The 25,243-nt window shown below is 37.2% G+C and overlaps 1 protein-coding gene across 4 annotated transcripts in view; it reads left to right on the forward strand.

The window, feature by feature from the left end:
* TOP2B (DNA topoisomerase II beta) overlaps positions 1-24,919 on the forward strand; it is a 65,393-nt gene extending 40,474 nt beyond the window's left edge. The window contains exons 17-36 of one of the 4 annotated variants that reach the window (XM_040593375.1): positions 2,009-2,101; positions 2,194-2,308; positions 4,636-4,757; positions 5,572-5,720; positions 6,952-7,183; positions 8,642-8,776; positions 9,211-9,411; positions 11,049-11,244; positions 11,410-11,501; positions 12,685-12,840; positions 12,977-13,060; positions 14,134-14,331; positions 14,682-14,826; positions 16,043-16,201; positions 17,050-17,257; positions 17,748-17,830; positions 18,134-18,244; positions 23,216-23,332; positions 24,121-24,218; positions 24,437-24,919. In XM_040593375.1, the coding sequence (XP_040449309.1) occupies positions 2,009-2,101; positions 2,194-2,308; positions 4,636-4,757; positions 5,572-5,720; positions 6,952-7,183; positions 8,642-8,776; positions 9,211-9,411; positions 11,049-11,244; positions 11,410-11,501; positions 12,685-12,840; positions 12,977-13,060; positions 14,134-14,331; positions 14,682-14,826; positions 16,043-16,201; positions 17,050-17,257; positions 17,748-17,830; positions 18,134-18,244; positions 23,216-23,332; positions 24,121-24,218; positions 24,437-24,595 (2,853 nt within the window). In that variant the 3' untranslated portion in view covers positions 24,596-24,919. Of the gene's footprint in view, positions 1-2,008; positions 2,102-2,193; positions 2,309-4,635; positions 4,758-5,571; positions 5,721-6,951; positions 7,184-8,641; positions 8,777-9,210; positions 9,412-11,048; positions 11,245-11,409; positions 11,502-12,684; positions 12,841-12,976; positions 13,061-14,133; positions 14,332-14,681; positions 14,827-16,042; positions 16,202-17,049; positions 17,258-17,747; positions 17,831-18,133; positions 18,245-23,215; positions 23,333-24,120; positions 24,219-24,433 lie in introns of all 4 variants that reach the window. The other 3 variants (XM_040593376.1, XM_040593373.1, XM_040593374.1) reach the window with 3 other exon arrangements.
* The last annotated feature ends 324 nt before the right edge of the window (positions 24,920-25,243 follow it).

Consider the following 25,243-nt stretch of genomic DNA (forward strand, 5'->3'; position numbering starts at 1 on the left):
TTATACTGTGGATTCAGTTAAATGGTGTGGTTTGGTTTTACTAGCAGAAAGGTACAGTAGGTATCTTTTCTGTTGAAGAAAACCAGCCTGATGTGTCAGAAGTTATTTGTACTGCTCACTTTACTTCTGCTCGAGGTGCACATTAAATATAATCCATGTATGCGTTTCCCCATTGCACAGAAGTGTGTTCATCTAGATAGAGAAGGAGTCTGTATATTGCATATACGTTAAACTAATTGGTGGAGAGACCTCGAACTTCCTGATTAAAATTCTGAGCTCTATTTCTGCAAATAGACCTCCATACACAGGCTGATATTGGAGGCCATATAACCTGTTACAGCTGATCCTTACTGTTGTCTAAAATGATATTCTGTCAATTCGGGATGAAGCTAGTCATCTCTGTTACACTGGGAACAACTACTGCCTAGTACTGAGGCTGTTAATAGAAGCTTCAGTTACACTCCTACCCACGTTTTCTTTGCTGATAGCTATAATCCCAGCTCCGAATTTACCTCTGGGCATAGTTTGGTGTAAGATTATGGGTCCTACCAAGCTTTGTGATAGCTGTAATCTAGGAAAACAAAAAATACTTCACATAGCAAGTTCTTCTGCATTCTGGAGAACTTTTTTGCTAGTAAATGAGGTCTTAGAATAGCAGTTTTAAGTAGAGAAAGAAAAAAACATTTTTATTCTATTAAAGAATAAATATTTGAGAATAACTTCTATTCTATTCTGTTAAAATATTTTTTATGCTGATCCAGGTCTTGGTCATTTGTCACTTCAGTGGTGTAGAAAACTTATAAATATGCTGAAAAGAGCCAGGAGAAAATCATAAGGATTCAGTAATATTTTTACAAAAGCCTAATCTTAAGCCTTCAGATGTCTGGCATTGTGAATTGTTGAGTTTTGTTCACAAAGGAAGTCAATCTGATGCGAAAGAGGGCAATAGCACTTAGTCCCTTTCTCAGAGAGTAAGTTACTGATCTTCATTATTTATTGTGTCATAGCATAGTTTCCAAGGAAATGAAACTACTCATTGAACTCTTCTGGAGTGCTCCAGATCGAGTCCTTGAAAAAAGATAGCACTGATGAGTGTTGTCTTATGCAGTAGAGTGGTTGAAATCAGGACACGATGGAGTCTCTATATGTTATTCCCTGAGAAAAAAAAAAAAGGCAGTACTTCAGCAACTCACAAAATTTTCCCGAAGTAGTTGAAATTTTGCTTAAGCCACATATTCAGTTTTTATGTATTCCTCACTTAGTCCTCTGGAGAAGAAACTCACTGGAGCAGATCTCTCTTTCTATATCAGGACAAAGTCTTTCAGAACATTCCTGTGTCTTTTTGTAGTGATAAGTGGTTGCTTTGAAGTGATGCCTTGTCATCATGAAGACTAAGATTAAGGCCTTTAGTTAGCTGGCCTAAATGCTGGTTTATTCTTTTAATGCAGTGTCAATTTTGTTAAGTTGTCAATCTTCAGAGAACTAGGGCCAACCACTCAGGAACAGCTACAAATTATTAACATTCTGTGGCTGACACAGCAAACAGGGCATGGAGAGGACAAGAAGAGCGTGGTATTTTTTGTAATATCTTCAGTTAATTTTCTTGATGACAGCTGGTTAAAGTTAGTTTAAATTATGAACCCGACCTTAAAATTATTTGAGGAAAGATCCTAACACCTTTAAACTTGTGTATCAAAGGACAATTCTGATGTGAAGCAAGAGATAAGAATGATAAGATTTGTCTAAATGTGTACAGATTTCAGGAATAGAATATAAATTCCAATTATGATCAGTGGGAGACCTGTCAGTTTGAAAAATCTTGCACAACTATGTCTGAAAAGTCATGTGCTTGTGCTCCTGCATAAACATTAGTTATATGGATTATCTTGTTGAATTAAGCGTTATTGAATACTTGATCAGCTAGCACACTTAAAATTCTGACTAAAGTAACACACATTTACACAAGCATCTATATGTTGATAATTTAGTGTACTTGGAATCTTTTCAGGCTTTCAGTAAGAAAAAGATTGATGACCGAAAAGAATGGTTAACAAACTTCATGGAGGACAGGCGACAGCGTCGGCTGCATGGCCTTCCCGAGGTGAGTCCTAAATCATAGTAATAAATCTGGTGGGTGAGATTTAAAATTAATATAGTTTTGTACTGAGTGAATAATGTGTGTGTTTTTTTCAGCAATTTTTATATGGTACAGCAACAAAACATTTGACTTACAATGACTTCATTAACAAGGAGTTGATCCTTTTCTCAAATTCAGACAATGAGAGATCTATCCCTTCCCTTGTTGATGGTAAGCTGATAGTTCATTATGATTTGTTGGAACATTCCTCTTTATTGTTGATTTTTAAACCTGTGTTTTTTATTGGAAATCAATGCATTCAAGTAGAGAATGTAAGAACTTTTATATTTTTGTTTGTTAGCATTTAGATGCTAAGGAATTGCCGTATTCTCCTGTGAGGAAGTTTAAGCTGTTGTTGCACAGCCTTTTTACTTAACTAGGCCTGTTCCCTTGACCATACATGTGCTTTGTTTCTAGTCAGACCATCAGAGAAAGCCAGTCTTTTAAGTGCTTATCATAATTAAAATTCAAGTCGGCAGCTGAGTGCAGATGAAGATGCAAATGTTTTCTCTCTTCAGTCTTAAACCACAGGCAGTATTTTAGTGGTTACTGACCTGTAATCCTTCTGGGGTTCTGTCAGTCATGTTTGCTAATGCTCCCTTTGCAATAGCATGAACATTAAAAGAAGCAGCTTACTACGCTACAGCTTTATTTGTAAAACTGCCTGCAGACCGCATGAGCAGGAATTTCTGCCTATATTTTTGTCAGTATGCATATGCTTAGTAAGATACAGGAAAAAAGGCCTTGAGGTTTCACAGAGGGGGAAAAAAAAAAAAGAGCACATTTATCTCCTCTTTCCTCTACGTTTTTTATAGTGGAGGTGGTCAGCCGCCTTGATGCTACAGACCCACACCAAAAAAATGAATCAAAATATAAGAGGTTTTACGTTTTAGATGAGAAAGTAGGATAGTTCACAGGTGGATAGGGGGGGTAGTAGCTTCCTAGTAGGTTGGATCTCCAGCTCTATTGCAGAATAATTAGATTAGGATTAGGCGTGTCTAGGGAATCAAAGAATGTCAGTCTCTGTTTCAGCTTTGGACTTACTTCCTCCCATAGTCGGGTATTAGGATAAACCAGTAGTCTCTAGGCAAGCATTTCTTAGTTTACTGTTCTGGGTTCACCACAGAGCTGCGTGTTTCAAGAGGTCATTGTTCCTTATAACATCCTCTACCCTGACTGTTTTCTCAGAAACAGCAGAATGGTTTTTCTGAAACTTAAAGTATGAACTTGCAGTAGATAACTTTTCATTTGAATTGAAGTTTTCCAGGATTGTGTCTATGGAAGTGTAAGGAAAATGAGAAGGGAACATATTTATTCATCTATTTCTCTGTGTGTATATATGTAATAGAATGTATGTATGTATATTAGTATACATACTACATATAATCGCTCTGTTACACATACAATATTATTTATAACACCATATATATTATACACTATACATATACAGTATGTACAGTATTATACGTGTAATTTTCTGTGTTATATATAATTGCTATGAGTGTTTCTGCCAGCTTTGGCTGTAAATTCTGCTTTCTGGGCATAGGAAGAATGAAGAGGAAAAACATTACATTACAATTGTAATCTCTTTACAATTACTAGTTACCACTTTTACTTGTTGGTGATTCTCCTGTGTAAAGCAAATCCTCTGTTACATGCAATAGATTTTTGGTAGAAAAACATGGTGCAGGCCCATTGTAAAGAAAATTGAATGTTTCGTATTTAAATGAAATGTAGATTGGAGTCAGTGTCTTTTTTTCAATTTTTACTCTTACCTTTGACCAAGGTTAGTAATGGGAACACATAACAATATTTTAGTGCATTTCAGAATTGTATGTGATTTAAAACACTGAATGGATCAATAAGCATGATCTAGAACTGGTTATCAGTTCTCGATAACATGCAGAAAAACTGCAGTCCCGTCCACACAGATGTTGTACTTAAAGTGTGCCTAAACAATAAAAAACAAGTCAGAAGATCAAAGACACTGGCTTCTTACATAAAAATATTAGATCTAAAAGGAAGACAAATAACATATCTTTTTTTATATTTTAATGACTGAGGATTTCACACTAAAAGTAAAATTTCAGAGTGCTTTAAAATAAGTGTAAGCTACAGTTGCAGTTGTCACTGCTGAATTTGTGTTGATATTCTTCAGAAAAAGTTTTTGCTGAGTAGACTGGAAAGAAACAACTCAACTTGTAGAAGCTTTACATTTAGGATAAAATTTATTAGAATGCTGTATGCTCCATAGTAGTGATTGGCTGAAAGTGTTATGTTTACACTGTCCTGGTAACTTTTCCAGTTTGCCAAAATAATTTTTATTATTTAAAACCCCCCTGAGGTATTAATTTGGTATTTTGTTAATATTACACTGAATTTGTTTCCATTTAGTGTTTAAGCTTTTGAGAGATTAGAAATGACAGTAAGACAAAACAAGTTTATTACTTAAAAACATATGCTTGTGTATGTTGAAAATGGGATATTCTTCTCAATAGGTTTAAAACCAGGGCAACGCAAAGTTTTATTCACTTGCTTTAAGAGAAATGATAAACGTGAAGTAAAGGTTGCTCAGCTGGCTGGTTCTGTTGCTGAAATGTCAGCTTATCACCATGGGGAGGTGAGTATGAAGGATGGCAAAGTTGTGAAGATTTTTAGCCTATATAAAATATTAGGCAAATGTCTGCTGTATTGAAATTGCAAACCTATTGACTATAAGTCTACTAATCAAACCACAGATTTACTTTTAAAGAAAACAAACCGAACAGTATGTAGCTTAATAATACAGCATATTTCCATTCTTTCCAAGCCTTTGTGCACAGTGGTATCCCAAATAATTTGTGGGTTGTGGTAAAATAGTAGACAGCCAATTGCACAGGTAACTTAGAGATTCTCAAATCATAGGAATATAGGAGCTCCACGTACTAGGACAATTTTTGTCTTAAACGAGAAATATAATCTTGTAAGAAGAAGAGATACTTTTCTTCAAAAACCTGATACAGTGTTCGAACAAAAATTATTTCTAGCTCCTGATTTGTTTATATTTATCTGAAATATTAACAAGAGTTGCCATATTAATAGTCTCTTTCCATCTCTTCTTTTCTCTCTTTAAAAGCAGTAAGTGCAGTCAGTTTGCTCCCCATTCATTCCTCCAGAGAAATGCTTTAGAAAAAATGGAGAAGCCCAGGGGTTTTCATAAGCATAGATTGTAAGGATGCTTAAAGCAGGGAGGCAATGTGTCTGCAGAAGAGGAAGCATTATGTTTTGCCAGCAGCTCTTACAACAGGCTTACAACATTCCTTTCTCAGGGAGACTACTTTTTTGAAATATAATTCAGATTACTGACACGATTTTGGGGCATTAAAAATATATTTTATTGGCTGATTAGGAAAGACTGTCTCTTTTGATTACTATGAACGTGTATTTTCTTGCAGCAAGCATTAATGATGACTATTGTCAACTTGGCTCAGAACTTTGTTGGAAGTAACAATGTTAATCTGCTACAACCTATTGGTCAGTTTGGTACCAGGCTTCATGGTGGGAAGGATGCTGCCAGCCCTCGCTATATTTTCACCATGTTAAGGTAAACAGAAATGTAAAGATAAATGCATGCTTTTAAGAAGCCTTGTTAGAAACTCATCCTTTCACAACACTACAGTGTTGTTTTTTTTATGGGCAAGGAGTGGGGGAACGATTGGAATATTTTGATATAAGCTCAAATTCTGCTTTACATCTCTATGTTTTTGCATATTGATTTTCTGCATGATTTTCCATGCACAGAAGTTCTGTGGGAATCGTAGCTTTTAAGGAATTAAACTTTGAATCATAAGGCTGAAGACTGAAAATGTAGATAATTTTGATTAGTTACTGAACTTAAATTGTGACATGCAGAAGTGGCTTTCGGTTTCCCTGTCAGTGTGAAATCTGATCAGTTTCACAATAGAAAGTGTATTGGTACCTGTCATAAGTCCTGCAACTCAGCATAGACTTGAAAGTTGAGATATATTCTTTTCTTTTCGAATGAGTTTAGTCATATCAAGCTAAATCACACATCTATCATGACTAATGAAGTCCTAATTTAATGATGATGAGTTTTCACAGCTAATACCTTGAAATTCAATTTGGCATGCAGTGTTAGAATGTGTTCCTTAACATAAGTTATAGTATTTTTTAAGTTATGTTGCTTCTTTATTTGCTAATTTCAGTCTGATATTTTGCCTAAAATTCGTTGTAGTTTCTTCCTTTCCTCTAATTGTAAGCTTTATGCTTAAGTATCAGGTTGTATTCCCTTTCCTATGTATGTTTTTTTCTGTAGCAACCTGTTTTTTCACATTTTCCATTTTGCATGGGGTGCTGGAAATTGTATTCACCCAGGGCAATGTTCTATATGAACAAAGAGTCACTAGGAAGAGCACTGTAGCATTTTCAGAGACTGCTAGTTCTGCAATTAAACAACAAAGTTTTGCAACTGTTTGCATGCTGTGTTGCTTTCTTACTGGGTGACCTACTGTCACATTGAACTGTGTGTTCAGAGTGCTTCAAAAATTGGTATTTTGTATATGTTAAATGTCATCAGTTACTAGCGTGTCACGTGCATGTGTTGTGAAGGAAACAAACATGTTATGGATGCACATTGGGAAGAACTTGCTTTTCTCAGGAGGCACGTACACTGTGTTTTCAGCTTCAGAATGGCAAAGAGAAAGGAAGACATGAGAAAAATCTACAAATAATCATATCTAGACCCATGGACTGTTAAAGCATTATGTACTTACTGAACTCCAGTTAAACAGTTTTCTTGTCTTTCTTTTTTAAAGCCCTTTAGCAAGGCTGCTTTTTCCATCAGTGGATGACAACTTGCTTAAATTTCTTTATGATGACAACCAACGTGTAGAGCCTGAATGGTATATTCCCATCATTCCTATGGTTTTAGTAAATGGAGCTGAAGGAATTGGTACTGGATGGGCTTGCAAACTTCCAAACTATGATACCAGAGAGATTGTAAACAACGTCAGACGAATGCTGGATGGCTTAGATCCCCACCCAATGGTAAAAACAATAATATATACTGGCGTTTTATGTTTGCTACACAAACCTTATTTTGTACTTACAAGATGAATTCATATCACACTAGAAATGCTTGATTGTTGGAACATCTGAGTTGGATTGTCCCAGTAATTTTGTGTAGGAGCTTTACTTGACTGTTGGGATGAGGCTGGAAGTTCACCTTGAAGCAAAAAACATTTGCAAGTAGTATTTTTCCCATTATTTCCCAGGACTTTTTCTTCAGTCTGCTGACTGTAAGCCTTCACAGTTGCCAGTCTTACAGGGTATTTATGACATGGCAGTAGAGTAAAAAGCTGTACCACTCTTTCCTTTTTGAAGGTACTATTACTCATCTTCAGCCAAAGTTAACATTTCCTCTGTCCTGTCTGAATTATACTTTCGTATATATCTGTAAGCACAGGAAAAGATACTGTCGCTGTTCCAAGAAAATCAGCAGCTTCTAAACTGCATCCAGCTTCTGTTCCTTTATTTAAAATTTTATAAAAAGTCTTGGAAGTGGTGTACGCTTGAAAAAATTTGGACAGGAAGAATACCTGGGTGAACCCAGAATATCTATAACCAGCAGATGAAATACAGATAACGTAGCCTTTACAGTGGCTGGATAGTGCTACTTTGCTTTGTTTACCAAGTCACAGAAGCAGAAACATCTTTTCTTCTCTACTTAGAGCGCAGTTCGCTGAGTGCGCAGTATCAATTTTCATGACGTAGTGAATTTCCTTTTGCAAATTCTTGGGAACAATGAACAGATTTTTTAAATTAATGCAATCCATTGCCCTTCCTTTAGGACTCCTAGGCCTTCTGTGTAGTCTCACAGTCAATTGAAGCTTCACTGTGGTTGAAAGAGGCAGTTCTGCCTCCATCTAGCTCCTTTCTTTATGCTGGTATGTGTTTGTGGCTGCATGGTAAGCTGGATAAGGGAATCAATTCAGTTAAAGAAAACTCCCCTCCCTGTTAGTTACTTTTTTAAACTGGATGGGTTCCACTATCTTTGCCAAACAGCACAAGAATGAAAAAATGGTTAGGGGAGGTAGCACCACTTCTGTAAAATTATTGTGAGACTGGGGTGTTAATCTGCTTTCTGTCATGCCTTATCTGTGCTTGCAGTTTTATTTAAAAAAAGAAAAAAAGGAAAAAAATAAAACCAACCCAAAACCCACAAACAAAACAAAAAAACCCACCACCTTGCTGGGCTCAGCTGCATCATCTTAATCGTTTATCTACCCTGTAGATGTTAAGATACTTGCTCCTGCCACTTGCATGTCTTTTTTCTGTTTATTCCGTAGTATTTTTCATATGACTTAAGATTTTCACAGGCATGAGAGGCTGGTTGATGATTTAGCGCAATAAAAAGCGATAGCTGTATGGTGTATGGGAAACAAATATTCCCCCAGTTTTTTATTATAAAGATTATTACCACTTCACTGTTTTTTGCAATTTCAGCTCCCAAACTACAAAAACTTCAAAGGAACCATTCAAGAACTTGGTCAAAACCAGTATGTGGTCAGTGGTGAAATATTTGTGGTGGACAGGAACACTGTAGAAATTACAGAGCTTCCTGTAAGGACGTGGACCCAGGTAAGCAACAGTGAAAAAAAAAAAAAAAGTTTCATAGTAGATTATTTAATCCTACATCTGGATGAACTTTTAACATAATTTCTGACGATTATACATACGTGGAGGGGAACATGGTTTGATTCTTTTGTGTGCCTTTGTAGGAGATGGGTTTCTCCTTGTGCTATCTTCCGTCCATACCACAAAGAATACCTGCTTCTCCTGCTGAATTGATATTTAATCCCTTTTTTCTTTTGAGTAGATTTTTCTGTTCTTGTTAGATGCCTTTTAATGTTTGTGCTAGTCTTGGCCTGCGTTTTGCAGGTTATACTGGTTCTGTAAATTATAACTTATCAAATGTAATGCGCAAAGCATTGAAATCTTATGTTGTTCAGTTGGTTTAAGGAATTGAGGGTTTTAAGAAGTGTTTTTGTCTTTTGCTAAACTGTTTTTAATAGGTGTACAAAGAACAGGTTCTAGAACCTATGTTGAATGGGACTGAAAAAACTCCAGCATTAATTTCTGACTATAAGGAATACCACACTGATACAACTGTGAAATTTGTTGTCAAGATGACAGAAGAAAAACTTGCACAGGCAGAAGCAGCTGGATTGCACAAAGTCTTTAAGCTTCAAACAAGTCTTACTTGTAATTCTATGGTAACTTTTTCATGTTTGGCTATCAGAATCCTTATTGTTGCTTGTTGTGAGCTCCAGTGTTTTTGTGTGTACTTTGGTACTTGGTATTGAACAGTGTATCGTGTATTTGAAATTGTTTGAATATAAGAAAATTGTAGTGATCACAAATAAGAGATCAATATGGATCAGCAAATCCATTTTAGTCCTGATGAAATCTTTCAAACTAAATTAGACAGGCTTAGGGTGGTTAGTTTCCTGTAACTGAAAACTTCCTCTGCAACTAATGAAAAATGGTTAATGTAAAGCAGATTATACAAAACTTCCTGCCATATTATAGTTAGGTTTGAGTTTTAAACTTAAGACAAGTTACACTTTCAATATTACACTTTATGCAGGACTATTAGTCCTCTAATTGGAATTAAATGATCCAATGTTTTCACCAACAAAAACACTATTTTAGGTTGTAAGGTGTAGAAAACACTACCCTTAAGTTTCTGAAGATGTAATAGTGATGTAAACTACTCGTATGGTTTATTCTGCTCGAAGCAAGATGGGAGTAAGAATGTGAGTAAATATGAATGACTATTACGAGAGGGATTTGAATTGTAAGATAATTCTGCTAGAATGTTTCCAAACAACCTGTCTTTCTGAAAACAGTTCTTATTTTTTTTATGGCAGATACCACTTTCAGATATTATCACAAAGCAACAATACCATTACTGTTGCTGTTGTTTTATAAATCAAAAGCTATGTGAAAATAGATGAAAAATAAAGACTATAGAATTGGAAGAGTAAAAAGGCCTACCCATTTTGTAGATTGTGCTTGAAAAGCGAAACTACGAAATCAAGGTGATAGTATTTCTCACAGGTTTAAGCCACTGTATGAACTGCTGTGAGAATCTGTCTTCAAATTAATGTTTATCAGATTACAAAATCTTTTGCAGCTTAATTCTGCATTTTCTACATACTGAAATAAATAGTGAGGGCTGCTTTCTGTGTGAATTAATCTGCCCTAGTGTAAGCATCTCTAAAAGTTAATGCAAGCTAGTCATTGTTCACCCAACTCCCAAATAGGTATTTTAGATAGATGAATTACCCCCTAGAGGGGCTTATTTCTTTCAGTTGGCTATAGAGGCCGCCCAGGGTGACTAGTTCACCATAAATGTCTAAACTGCAGATGTCAGAATTCAGGCAGGATTGATTCCACCTATGATGTAAAAATGATTTCTTACTTTGTTTGTGCTTGAATTTGAAGGATGGCAGTTTTCACAGCTGAAAAGTGGCAGATTTCACAACTGAACTGAAAGATTATTAAAGATGCTTTTCAACTGTTAGTTAAATAGTTATAAATCAGTAGGTGCTACTGAACTTGTGCTTTAATAGTTAGATAAAATTAGTCGTTCAACTGAATTAATGTTTCTCTGTATAGGTGTCTTCCTGTTCGAACATGTGACCATAAATCTCATTTTAAATATACTTGTGAATAAAATCTGTCCAGCTATGTGCTGTGTAGTTCCATAGCAAGGTTTGAGTTCAGTCTTCAAAATACCACTTTCTGTGTGGTGCATGTATGTGTGCAGTAGAAATACACGCGTACACAAAGGTTAACAAAGTTGGAGTTATGCAATCTCTCAAGCAGTATATTATGTATTTTGTAGGTGCTATTCGATCATATGGGATGTTTAAAGAAGTATGAAACCGTGCAAGACATCTTGAAGGAGTTCTTTGATTTGCGATTGCATTATTATAGTTTACGCAAGGAATGGCTTGTGGGAATGCTGGGTGCAGAATCTACCAAGCTTAACAATCAAGCTCGTTTCGTTCTAGAGAAGATACAAGGAAAAATTACCATAGGTGAGTAAATGTAAGTTAGAATTGTTAACAGAGGAGGGAAATCTGGAAAAGAGTTAAATATAGTAGAATGTACTTGCATGTAAGACATCTATTTTCAAGACACTGATGTGTTTGTTTTTTTTCCTCTTTCTCTCCCTGCCGCCTGGTGTTGTGTGTGTCTTGTAGAGAACAGATCAAAACGAGATTTGATTCAGATGCTGGTCCAGAGAGGTTATGAATCTGATCCAGTAAAAGCTTGGAAGGAGGCACAAGAAAAGGTAATAATCTGAAGTTACTGGGTGAATGCTGCTAATGTTATAAATGATATTAAGTTAGACTACTGGAAAACAAACATCTGAATAAAATAATTTATAACACACATAACACCTTAAAAAGATTATTCATTACTACTTTTAGCTTCCAATTTTAAAAATATGTGAAACTTGTATAAAGATATTGTCACATAATGGTATCGCATATGGATAATTCTTAGAAGAAAACTAGATAGTACAAGCCTTAAAATGAGAATGCAGAGGATTGAATTTCTTAATGTAGCCAAATCAAACTGGCAGCTTGATTTCTGACTAGCTGATACATAAAATGCTGCATCAGTTACCCCACATATATAACTGATGTCCCCCTTATTATTTATGTCATATGATTGCAGAATGTAATTATTGATACATAAACTTATGCATTAGATTTCTGTAATGAAACATCAATATTGTAAAGCTATGACTTTTGGACATAGTTTAGTAAATGTGACCTTGACCTATATTTATTTCTGTTTTTTTTTTGAAAAAACCCAAGAGGGATTTTTGTTGATCCAGAAGAGATATGTGACAAGTTTAATTTCATGCTTTACTATGGGAAGATGAAACTACTTTGAAAAGCAACTTCAAATCCCTGTCAAGACACCCCTTTTTCTACGCTGTTCCCACTGCATTCCCTATTGGTTTTCATTTCTCATTTGCTTTGCTTTGCGTTTTTTTGCTACTGTATTTTAATTGCATGCAGTGTGTTGTATTTTATAATGAAACTATTATTATGAGAAATTTTGATCCACTTCCAAACCACAGTGTGTACATTCAGGGCTTTGATAGCAATTTCTATCTGAAAGACCCTGCTCATTTCTGAAGAAAGAGATATACATGAATATCCCAAGGGCAAAGGTCTCAGCCCTGTGAGATAGCTAGGACGGTACCAGTATTTTAGCCAGCAGCATACGAGGCATATGGCTAGCATCAGGTTAAGATTTGTTTTCTTAAATGAAATAATTAAATAATCCAGTTACAGAAAGTCACAGGAATGTGGCCTTTTGGAAAGGTCCAGAAAATGTTAAGGTTATTGAATCTATGAGGACAGACCTTACTACTCGCTGGTGGTGCTTTGGAGCAGTGTTACAGTTTATGCATAGAGCTAAGATTATTAATACTTGTAATTGTAAATTTTTCACTTCAGGCAGCAGAAGAGGAGGACCCACAGAACCCAAATGATGATGCTTCCTCTGCTTCTGGCTCAACTTCTGGCCCCGACTTTAACTATATCTTAAACATGTCTCTATGGTCACTCACGAAAGAGAAAGTAGAAGAATTAATTAAGCAGAGAGATTCAAAGGTTAGTACGCTATGGAAGGCTTGTTGTGAAGTGATACAGTAATTACTGATGTGTCTAATTGTGAATGTTCAGTTTTGATGGTATTTACTTTAGTTGTAACTTAGTAACTTATGTTGTATCTATGTTCATGTTTTAGGAGCGAGAACTAAATGACCTTAAAAGGAAATCTCCTTCAGATCTTTGGAAAGAAGATTTAGCAGCCTTTGTTGAAGAGCTTGAAGTATGTTTTATTTTACATATCCTTATAAAAATATTGAATTAATTTAATTAAAAGCATTTATTAATTAATTCAAAGTAATATAATTTAAGCAAAAAACAATAAAGTATACTGCATTTGGGATGAAAAGCAGATAGACCTCCAAATATAATGGTAAGTGGGAAATAAATATTGGGTATTTGTGTTCCTAGTTGTATTTCTCAGGGATTGTCTTTTGCAGCTATACAATTTAATGTTTTTTTCCAAGTCAGCAAGGATAAAAGAAAAAGTACCAGGAGAAAATCTGTTTTCATATGACACAAAAAGGTGGGAGTAGTAACTGGTAATAATAATAGTAGTAGTAGTAGTAGTTCTACATGATCTAATTGGTTGTGAGTGTGAGGCAATAAATACTGTCAAATGCAAAGCCGTACATGTAGGAATTAAGCGTGTAGGCCATAAGTACTATATGAGGAGCTTTTACTTTGCCTCATCAGTAACTCTGAAAAAATGTAAAGTCCTGTTGGTGGCTGGCTTGCTGAGCCTTAGCTTTGAGTGTTGCCTGGAAAGGGCTGATATAATCTTTTGAAGTGACACAGGATATTACAAATAAGGTGTTTGTTTTATTTCTTCGTGTGTTTGTGGTACAGCTGCAATTGGAAGTGGTGTGTTCAGATGTCTGTATTCCAGCTTTATGTTCGTTTTGTGCAAAAAGCTGACTGAAGGACTTGGAATTACTGTAAAAACTAGTTGCTTAAATTAAACACTGAAAAGTTACATCGTTACCCAGACACATACATGAGAAGTAGAAACTTGATAAAAGAAAGTTTTTCAGTCTAGCAGGGTCCAAAAGTTCATGTTTACTTAATCATGAAAAAAAGTGTAGGGTGATGAAGAATTTACCAAGATTAAGTGGTGGTTTTTCCATTACTGGGAAGTATATTACAATTCAAGTGAGAATTAAGGGAAGCCTTGTGCTCCATGTGTAAAGGAGATGAATCTTAAATAATCACCATGTTCTACTTTGTCCTCATTAAAAAAGAATGTGTTTCCCTCCTATCCCACCCCACCCCACCCCACCCGGCCTTGTTTGTTAGAAAGTAGAAGCACAAGAAAGAGAAGATGTTTTGGCTGGCATGGTTGGCAAACCAATAAAAGGCAAAGTTGGTAAACCCAAGGTGAAGAAACTTCAATTGGAAGAGACCATGCCATCACCATTTGGCAGAAGAATAGTTCCACAGATTACATCTGCCATGAAAGCTGATGCCAGCAGGAAACTGCTGAAAAAGAAAAAGGTAAATTGAAAATCTTGCTGTAGTTAGATTACTTACTACGTAACTGCTATATTTTTCTACTCTGGTAGCATAAATCCAAACTGCTAGGCCTCATTAAAGCTGTATTTATACTGTTTTGCTGACCTAATGCATGAATAAGTTAATACTGGATTTCTTTTATATTTGCAAGCCTCTTGTGACTACTTGCGGTTCAGGTGTTTTTATTGAGATTTCTTAATTTCAAGACGTTTCAACAAATGACAGTATACTCGTCTACTTTCGCTATTATCTTCTGTAAAACTATTCCAGTTCTATCTTAAAATATAAAGGTATAATTTGTTTTATTTTGCCCAACTTTTTAATATTTTTAGGGTGAAACAGATTCTCTAGCAATAAAAATGGAATTTGATGAAGAATTTGGTGGTGTTCCAGCTGAGGGTGGCGGGGATGACTCACTGAATACATCAGCCACAGCAACTAAAACCCCTAAACCTAAGAGAGAAAAGAAGGAGCCTGGTAAGATCCTTACACAGTCATAGTTAATCATAGTTGTGTATACAAATAGGGCATTAAATTAAAGGTGAATAATGCCACAATAATCACTGTTTCATCTGATTTTTTTCCCTGAAGAGATGTGTGAAAACACTTGAATGTACTTTGGTGAAATTTCTGTTACGTAAGCTGCTTTTCTGGGGGGTGGATCTTACATTTTCTACATCTGTTTTGGTTTTTTTTGTGTGTGTGTATGTGTCTAAATCATTGAACTTGCAAGTAGAAAAATAGATTAGTTTTACATAATTAGACTAATTCTGTGCCCACTGAAATTTCTAGTTTGTATGCTTTCTGACATCGAAGGACATAGCACTCATCCTCAGTCTGAGTAATAGTGTAGATTGTAAAACCTGATTAAATAATTTTCCTATTGACATATTCAGTCATTCTGACTTTTAGAAAGTTGCACATATTATGGCTTGGCAGACCTACCAAATGTGTATGTTAACCTTTTTCCTCTGTCAGTAGGAATTAATTATTACTGTTGGAGAAATAACATAGTAATGGGGGGACAGCAACAAAAAAGAAAGCTTAAGACAGAAGAGAAGGTTTAAGTATGAGGTTTAAAAAAAGAATAAAAAGTGGTTACATGAATACTTCTGAGAAAAGATCTGTTTTTAATTATTCAGAGGGTTATCCGACCTGAATAGATTAGCTGAGTACAGTTATGACTGGGTTTTCTACGTGCAGCTCAGGTCTACCCTCGCTGGTGGAGCCAGAGCCAATTAGCCCAGCTTGACCTGAGCTTGCCCTGCAACTGACTGAATGCATTGTTACTGCCCAGTGGGGTATCCTCTGCTTCCCATGTTAATTACATTTTTCCGATAACTGGTCCCGATCATATTCTCTGAATAATGGAAAACTGCTTGTTCTTTTCCTGGAAAACTCCAACAACCTTTAAAAAAATGGGAGTTTGGCTGCAGAGCAGCTAAAACTTCAAATTAGAGACTTTTATGTTTTTCAGTCATAAACCAGATTCCTTTGGCGGCAGCAGCTCAGGTTCTGTGTGAAATAGTTTCATCATATTCGATTTTTCTTCAAAAAGGAGAAGAAAATATACAACACTTAAAGGAGAACTTTTAAAGATAAAAATTTATGCTAAATGTATGTACTGTAAGTGATTAGAAAAGATGAAAATATTTTTTACCCTGACTGTAGTAAATGCTTTAACTTGTGGCAGGTACTAGGGTAAGAAGAACACCATCATCTACAAAATCCAGTGCAAAAAAAGTGAAGAAACGAAACCCGTGGTCAGATGATGAATCCAAGTCTGAAAGTGATTTAGAAGAGAATGAGCCTGTGATTATTCCAAGAGACTCTCTGCTTAGGAGAGCTGCAGGTACCCAAGCTCTTGTGCATTGTGCACTGTGACTGAAAGTTTCAACTACTTTTTTTTTTGACCAAAGCCTGCCTTTAGGACCTTGTCTCCTGCAGATTGCTTGCATTACATTTTCTTTGTTGTGCGGTCAGTGAACAAACTCTTAAATGTCAGGACTAGGAACTCAAGATTTGATACAAAAGATTTTGTAAATTGGTCCAGAAATCCTTCCCTTATTCTAAACACTAGAATAGAAATTATCCACAATACTAATGAATTGTACAAGAAATAAACCAGATAATACCATTACAAATAAAAAGTTACTCTAATGAATTATACTGTCAAATAAGACCCAAAAATCCAAATAGCTAGTAAAAATTTCTCAAAAAAAAATCTGAACAGCCCATGAAAAGCAAAAATATAGGAGACTGAAAGTTTGGAAAATACATAAATAATTGATAGTTTAAGGAAAACACAGTTTTGTCTGAAAAACTGTTGATTAATTTTTCAAGCAGTTAATGAGGAAGAATATTCAAATGATAGACTCAAAAAAACTTCCAATTGTAAGCAAAGGATTCTCATTCCTTGAAAGTACTTACCCAGTGATGTCTCCATAATGTCATTAGCTGAAGGTATCTGAGCAAACCACAAGTGGCGTGAGATGTTTGGTAAGACTTTAAATGATGTCCCTTTATTCTTCCGGGCTCAAACAAGTTTCTTTTCCCCCAGTCTTTAGTCTTGTATACTCTGAGACAGGGATTGTTTGGTGACTTCCATTTTATTTATGTGTTAACATAAGCAACTATCTTGAAATGTATAGTTACGTGATTTTTTTTGTTGATGTTTTTGTGTTTGTTTGTTTTTTTTAGCTGAGAGGCCCAAGTATACTTTTGACTTCTCAGAAGAAGAAGATGATGCCGATGATGATGATGATGCCAACAACAATAATGATTTGGATGAGCTCAAAGTAAAAGCCTCTCCAGTTACAAATGACAGAGAGGATGAGTTTGTTCCCTCAGACAGTTTAGAAAAAGATGAATATGACTTCTCCCCAACCAAATCAAAGCAGTCTCCAGAGTAAGTACTATAACTCAGCAGTATTTCATTACTAATAATTTTTTGAGTGCAGATGTCTCTGAACAAAACTGAGAAACATCAACTCGTTATTACCCTACATGCAAAATAAATTTCTGGGGAGGAATTAAAGCATATTACCTCAGCCTTGCAACTGACCTATGCAGAGGTAAACTCGATTTGCCAAATTATGGTGCGCTGTCAGTAATATCGTCTGTTCACTGCATGTTTTTTTAAGATTCTCCATTTTCCATGTTGTGCCAGTCTGGTTTACAGAACTATTGGCAAAAGTGTAATTCTGTTAATTGTAAATGCCTGAAGTTCACAACTGATTTGTGATGTTAGGGGTTTGACTGCTGCAAGCATTATACAAAAATGCTAGAAATACTCGGTAGTGCTAAAACAGGAATTTAATCTCATACGGATATTGTAATGTCTGCATATTTCAGTATGCAGTTTATGCAACTCATAATGTCTGTTTCCTGTTTGGAAGTAGGAAAACATCTCAAGACAAGAAAAATCAAGATTTTGGGAACATCTTCTCTTTTCCATCTTACTCTCAGAAGACAGATGATGGTGAGCTTGTTTTCACTGAGCTATTTAATCTTACAGCAACTGTCATGGAATATATTAGAGAGCTTATGTGGTATACACAAATTTCACACAGTGATGTTATAGACGAACGATGTCCAGATATCGAAAGGGGAAGGAGGTTCTGGTCTGTAGTGGAACAAAGCTTGTTGTATCATAGATAAATGTCTGTAGCCTAGCTATAGTATCGGAAGCACTTTTTTGAGATTAATTTTGACTGTAATTAATATTGATGTAAAATATGCAGTGATGAATGAATCTTATTCTAAACATACTGTGTGGTTGTAGATACAACAAAATTGGACAGTGATGAAGAGGATTCTGCTCCTGTTTTCTCATCATCTTTTGCCCCAAAACAAACAGAGAAAATTCCAAGTAAAACAGTAGCTGCTAAAAAGGGTATGTATGGGATTGTTCTGTAAGCCAATCCATTTATTTAAAACTTGTCTTCTCCACCTTTGCTCCTCACATCTTCAGAGTGGAAACTGAATTTGTTTATTTTGAACTTAGTGGAATTCAGCATAGCGTGTGAACTTCTTCCAGCTCCTTAATGTCTTTCATTCCACTGGTTACTGTAGTGTCAAAACTTAACACTTTCCACATATGCAGCTGGTGTTCAGCCTTTGATTAGTTTAACTAATGGGAGGTTTTTACCTTTGGTGAACAAGTGAAACAAGATGACCTTGGGGTTGAAGATCTAACTTACTTTAGAAGGAGGGAGAGAAAGTGCAAAGGAGGAGTCCCTGGGAAATATTTACCTCCTAAGTAGATGTTGTGGTTTAACCCCAGCCAGCAACTAAGTGCCACGCAGCTGCTCCTCACTCCCCTGCAGTGGGATGGGGGAGAGAATCGGAAGAATAAAAGTGAGAAAACCCATGGGCTGAGATAAAGACAGCTCAATAGGCAAAACGAGGAATTCATTCACCGCTTCCCATGGGCAGGCAGGTGTTCAGCCATAGCCAGGAGAGTGGCGCCCCATTGCAGTTAATGGTTACGTGGGAAGACAAACACCAACACTCCAAATGTCCCCCTTCCTTCTTCCCTCAGCTTTGTATTGCTGAGCATGATGTCATATGCTATGGAATATCCCGTGGGTCAGCTGTCCTGGCTGTGTCCCCTCCCAATTTCTTGTGCACCCTCAACCTACTCACTGGTGGGGTGGGGTGAGGAGCAGAAAAGCCCTTGGCTCTGTGTGAGCACTGCTCGGCAATCAGGAGAACATCCCTGTATTACCAACAGTTTCCAGCACAAATCTAAAACATAGCCCCACACTAGCTGCTAAGAAGAAAATTAACTCTATCCCAGCCAAAACCAGCACAGTAAACTGTCACAGTAAGTTCCACTTGGCACAGTTGTTTTTCTTCTTGAAACGGAGGATGAAAGGCTCTCCTCAAACTTCAGAGGTGTAAATACTTTCAGTTATTAGTCAGGCTTTTAGAACTGATATCTTGCAGATTCTTATATTGTGGAATTATGGACAATTCCGAGAAGAGCGTGTTTATTATTTGGATTTGCTTCTATGGTTGAGCTTGGGTATTTGTAGGAAGAAGGGGTTTTTTTTTTCCTCTGTGTACTTTGGGGAATACTGGTTCATCAGTTGTTAGTGCTACTTTTAAGAGAAAGACTTGCACTTTTTTCTAAATGTGTGTTAAAAACTATGCTTGACACTTGCCATAATTAATGGTGAAAATTATGTTTTTTCTTACCTAATAGTAGTTAAAATAGGTTATAAAATACAGTTCTTAGCTTATGATAGACAGGGGATTTTGTTGCTTTCGGATCTTTGCCTTTCTTCCTGTATGTCTTTCAGATAATTTCCTTTTTTCTTGCTGCTCGATCTTCTCTCCTCCAAAAGCATTTTTTTCCTGTGGTACTGTGGCCTTTGCTTTTTAAACCATCGTTTGACCGATTTGCAGCTGAGCTTAATGTATTAATTCTTCCTCAAAAAAGATATCTCAAGGAAATCTGCAACAAAGCAGCCAGTTACAGTAGTTAAGTTACTCTTTTAAAAATGAGAAGAAAAAAATCTTGTGTTATATATTAGGTACCACTGAACTGTAGCATCTTTTCATCCTCTCCCCCACTGCTTCCCTGTTTCTAATCTCTTTCTTGCTGCATTGTGTCTGATCTAATTTGTAAACTGTTTGAATCAGCGAATGTCTGAATGCTTCTCAAACACTTTCAGCTAGTAATTTTCTATAATACAATAAATGAAGATTGTTTACAGGAATAGCTGATCTCTAATAGAATAGTCTTTTATGTTAAACTTCTGTACTGCAGCAATACAAGAGAGAACTGGGTATGCAGTAGCTAGGCATGGATGCAATTTAACGTTCGATTTCTTTCTCCCTCTCTGTTTTTTGAAGGCCTGGATGTGATGAGTTGTTGTTAACCTAACTTGAAACCTTGCAATACAGCTGTGATCTGTTTCTCAGTATGTCATTAACCTTTACACTCACAAAATAGGTATAAACAGGCTCTCTTTCAAGTAAAAGTTAAATTTTTGCCTTCAGAGTAGCCTTAGGGGCAGTCTCCCTCTCAGTGCATGCCAATAGGACAGGTTGCTTTCACCAGTTTTCATCTCTTCTTTGCCCAGATTAGACATGACCACAGCATCATGACATGGTTTTTGACAGTGCAGTGATAACTTAGCATGCTTAGTTCATTGCTCATCTGGTATCCTTTGAGTAGTCTCCTTGATTCTAAGTCCAGCTGCATGCCCTGTATCAGCAGCCCCTTCAGAACCCGTTTTCTGGTTCCGGCCGCTCATCCTCACACTGGGACTGACTATTGTGTGGCTGAAACAATTGTTGTTTGATTTTTCTGGGACTCCAGAGCTTGGATTTGTAAGGACAGAAAGCTGAAACTGAAGAAGGATTTGTTCTGTAGCCTTGCTATCTGTACAGCCACATCCACTTCTCCAGTGAGAAATAAAGGAATAGGTACAAGTTCAGCTTCTTTTCAGACTAAGATCAATTTGAGATGAAATCTCTTGACTTCTGGTGTTCACTACAGAGGATCAAGAGACTGCTCAGCTTGCTTTCCATGCGCTATTTGAGAGGTCTGTGGTGCCAGTGCTTTATACTAAGCCTAAGGGAAATCTGAAAAGCAGTCTTGCTCTTCGGTTATAAGCAGCTGCTCACCTCGAACAGCCCAGATGTTGAGATTCTAGCAGTGGGGCATACCCTTCGCATCAGCTGTAGGACTGATACCATTTCTGGACTTTCGACCAAAAACTTGAACTTGTTGAGAGCCTGTGCACATTGACCCCACTGCAGACTTCCATTTCACGTCATGGTACCTAGTGGAGAGCTTGGCTGAGCCGATGGCAGTCTAGTTGCTGTCAGAGATCCTTCCCACTTGTGCAGTCATTAGGTCTATAATCTAAGGTAGCAGCTGAGAATCTCGCTAGAGTTAGTGCAGAGGGAATTGCACGTTCTGGAAGCCACGGACACTTGCTTTAGTAACAAGAGGTTTGCTGACCCTTGGACTTGGTGTTCTACAGGCAGGCTTCACAGGAGTTGACCTGTGTTGACAGGCTCTGTTTCAAGGGGAGAACAAGTGTAGTGTTTGTGGCGGTGTGTCATCCTTCACTTTCATTCCCCAGTTATGTTGTGTCCGTTCCTTGTTTGTCAGTGAGAAGTCTGCCCCTTTTCTAACACCAGTTAACAAATTCAAGGACTTAGGGCCAGACGAAGATAGTTACATCTCATGATGTGTGTGCTGGGTAGTACTTGTCAATGGAGCATACTTGGCTTCTGCCTGGTGTGCCACTTTTCCGTTAACAGCATCAGGAACTGTACGGTTCTGTAAGAGGATTGTCTAAAACCTCAGCTCTGCTTCAGCGACCTGCTGAAGGTCGCCTACATCTAAACCAGATCTCTTCTACTAAGATTCTCTTGGTCGAAATTTCTGCTTGTCATCTTCAAGTTGATGAAACTTCTGAATCTTTCCCTTCCCTGTCCCCTAGTCTAAGTTCCTTACGCTGGCAAAGCTTTTTCCTGTATGAAGGACTTCATTGCCTTATGGGACCTAAAATGTGCCTTCAGGTACTACTGCCTTTACTGATAACTAGCTACTGACTGTTGGCGGTGCTTCTAGAAAGTATTCCATCTGCTTTCAGTTGTGATGTACTTTTTTCCAGGCTTACTGGCAGTCTTTGTGGCTTACTTAGTTTTGCTTTACACCAATACAGCTGGTTTTTCCTAGCTGAGATACCTAGAGAGACCCGTCTCAAGTTGCTTTCAAATATGGTTCCTGACTTCCATCCTAAGCATTGTTGCTTCCCTCCCCAAGTCTTATCTGAAATGCTGCCACAGCCAACGCCATTTTTTTTCCCTATCCACGACGCTTTAGTTTTTGTACTGTCAGGACCTGATATCTGGACTACCTAGCAGAAAACCTGGAAAGCGGAAAAGCAGGAAAGACGTAACTGTCTTTGTGCAGCGACTCACCAGTGGGTAGCAGTTGAAAGCATCATAGCCAAAAAGTTTGTGGAGACACTCTCTTGTTGTCTGAACACGTTTGCCTAGTAATACCATAAATAAAAGCTTGAGTTCTCACAAATGTCCACATTCCTGGTATCTGGAGCTTTCTTACCTGTATCTCGTCATCTTTGAGGTATGTGTACCTGATGGAGTGTAGGTCAGTAGCGTATCTCAAGGTTTCTGCAGAGGACTCACTTGTCTGTCAACATATAGAACACATTATCTGATGACCTTAAGGATCTTTTCCAACCTAAATGATTCTGTGATTCTATCCCTGGTCACCTATTATGAGAACATACCAGTGATTTGTCTCTTTAAAGGTGGCAAGCCTAGCTGCGTAGCAATAATTGACATTCTGTATGAAATCCACAGGTATGTCCCCTTCCTGTCCTTTCTGCTTTTTCTGAAGTTCCTTTTCACTGAGATTGACAGAAAATGTCACAGACTCAGGTGCACAGTCTCTCAAACGCCTGTCGTAATCATAGGGAAGGTGGTCCTGCAGTTGTACCACTGAAGGCAGAAATGTCACAAGCGGCAAGCTCTGTCTGTAAACACTGTGGTGTATCCAAACGTGTTTATAATAAGTTGCTGCTTGTAAGTTACCAGTAACCAGTTTTGTGCTCAAAAAGATGAAAACGCACTTAATCAAAACCACTGGAACTTACCGAATGCACCGATGTATCTCAAAAGTATGGCAAAGGAAACCTCCTGTTTATTCCACGCAGTTTTAGCATAAAAGCTGAAGTATATTTTCCCCAAGTGCTGAAACGGCTGATCTTGGTTTAAAATCTGTCATTTGTGCTGTAATTGGAGAATCTCATAAAATTTAATACTTCTAACCAATATAAGAATTTAACATATTTAATATCTCTAATCCTAACAGCAAAACTAGATGTGCCCCCTAAACCTAAAAGAGCTTCCAAGGCCAAGAAGGTGGAAATTATAAACTCTGACTCAGATTCAGAATTCGGCATTCCAAAGAAGACGGCAGCACCCAAAGGTAAGCGTTTCAGTGCCCACATCTGCTCTGCGTAACGCAGCTTCACAATCGTTTGTATAAGGAATCGGAACTAGGGTCTCTAAAGTTAGAACCACATTGGTTTATTAGTAGATTAATCACTAGCAGATTACTCAGCCGTGAGCCTCTGCCGTGACAAATAGAGTGTACTTACTTTTCTCGACAATCAATGCGTGAACTTTTTATCTGACCTTCACTGTTGGAAATGTATTTAATAGCTCTGCCCCCCACCCCCACCCCCTTCTTTTGTTCATCAGTTTGTTTGATCTCAGCTTTTTGCAAGACAGTAAAACGATGTTAGTCATTCCAGTAAGTAGTTATTTCTGGCTCTTTAATCCAATTCTTTGGTATCCAAGTTCTCAGCCCTCGCAACACGCGGTGTAATCTGAGCGGTCTGTAAGGGATGTGCCAGCGTCGATAGCTCGGGTCAACGGTAAATGTACTAAGCAGTAAAGGTGAATTAACGGTGTGTAATCAGTACGGAGGGCGACCAGGGACTTGCGGTACCTCAGGAGTCTGGCAGTCACTGATCTAACGGAGTCCGTCCCCATCTTGAACGGACAGCTTGGCTTGCTGGGGCGGGCGGTAACTTTCTATTTTACTGCTGTTGTGAAGAAGCTTGGGTTGGGAACTAAATTTGAAGTTTCATATGTAGATGTACTAAAGTAATTTTGCTAGGGCTTTTTTTCAGTTTGCTGAAGTCTGGAGTTTAATTTTTTTTTTTTAAAAAAAAAAAGGATAACAAAGTTAAATCATCATCTCTCACCTAGGAAAGGGTAGAGGGGCAAAGAAAAGGAAAGCATCCAGTTCAGAAAATGAAGGTGAATACAACCCGGGGAAGAAAATTCCTAAATCAACACCGAGCAAGGTCAGTTCCATCTCTGCTCCTTTCTCTTTGTAAAAAAGACCCTAATGGATTACCCCACGCAAAGGTACACGTTCTTATTACAGGTTGCTAATATGGTATTTGGGGTTTAGGTGCATTTAGAAATTAGATGTTAGAGGCGGCTTCTTTCAATTCTGAGTATTGAAAGGGAAAAACGTACAAAGCATTACAACTGATTTGTCTTTTCTTTTCTAAAGAAGTCCAAGAAGGCTGCTTTTGACCAGGATTCTGATGTGGAAATCTTTCAGTCAGGCTTTGCCTCCGAAACTGCCCCAAAGCCACGGACAGGCCGGGCTAGAAAAGAAGTTAAATATTTTGCAGAGTCTGATGAAGATGATGATTTTGATATGTTTAATTAAGTGCCCAAAGAGCACACAAATCTTTTCCAACAAATATCTTGTGTTGTCCTTTTGTCCCTTCTGTCGCAAACTTTTGTACATTTGACTTATTTTATGTGATAATGTAATTGATGGTTTTTATTATTGTGTGTAGGCATTTTAACATTTTGTTCTTACACCTACAGTTTTATGCTCTTTTTTACTCATTGAAATGTCATGTATTTGTCTGACTGGCTTGTAGAGATGTTCTAGACAGCTGTGCTAAAGCACATTTTAATTGTCATGGTTGCAAACAGCAAACCTGCTTTTTGAAATGAAGTTTAAACATTAAAAAATGGAAAATTATCGTGTGTGTGTAAAATGTGGACTGGAGGGACTACTACTACACGAGCTGTTGTGTTTTTTTTTTTAAAATAAATATATTTTATTCTTTGCCAGGAGACTCCATGGAAAAAGGTAAACAGTATATGAACATAGAAAGCATTGTTAAACAATCTCAATGTACAAACAGAGCCAGTGAAAGTACATCACAGACTTGCTAGAATATATAAAAAAAAATCCACTAGTGCTTTAAATGAAACCTAAGAAACTGACACTTTAAATCTGTTAACCATTCTACCACAGTTTTCACTCTGCTTCATGGTGATTTAACAAGGCCAAGAAGGCAGA

This window comes from Falco naumanni, chromosome 4 (assembly GCF_017639655.2).
Source record: "Falco naumanni isolate bFalNau1 chromosome 4, bFalNau1.pat, whole genome shotgun sequence".
Taxonomy (NCBI): Eukaryota; Metazoa; Chordata; class Aves; order Falconiformes; family Falconidae; genus Falco; species Falco naumanni.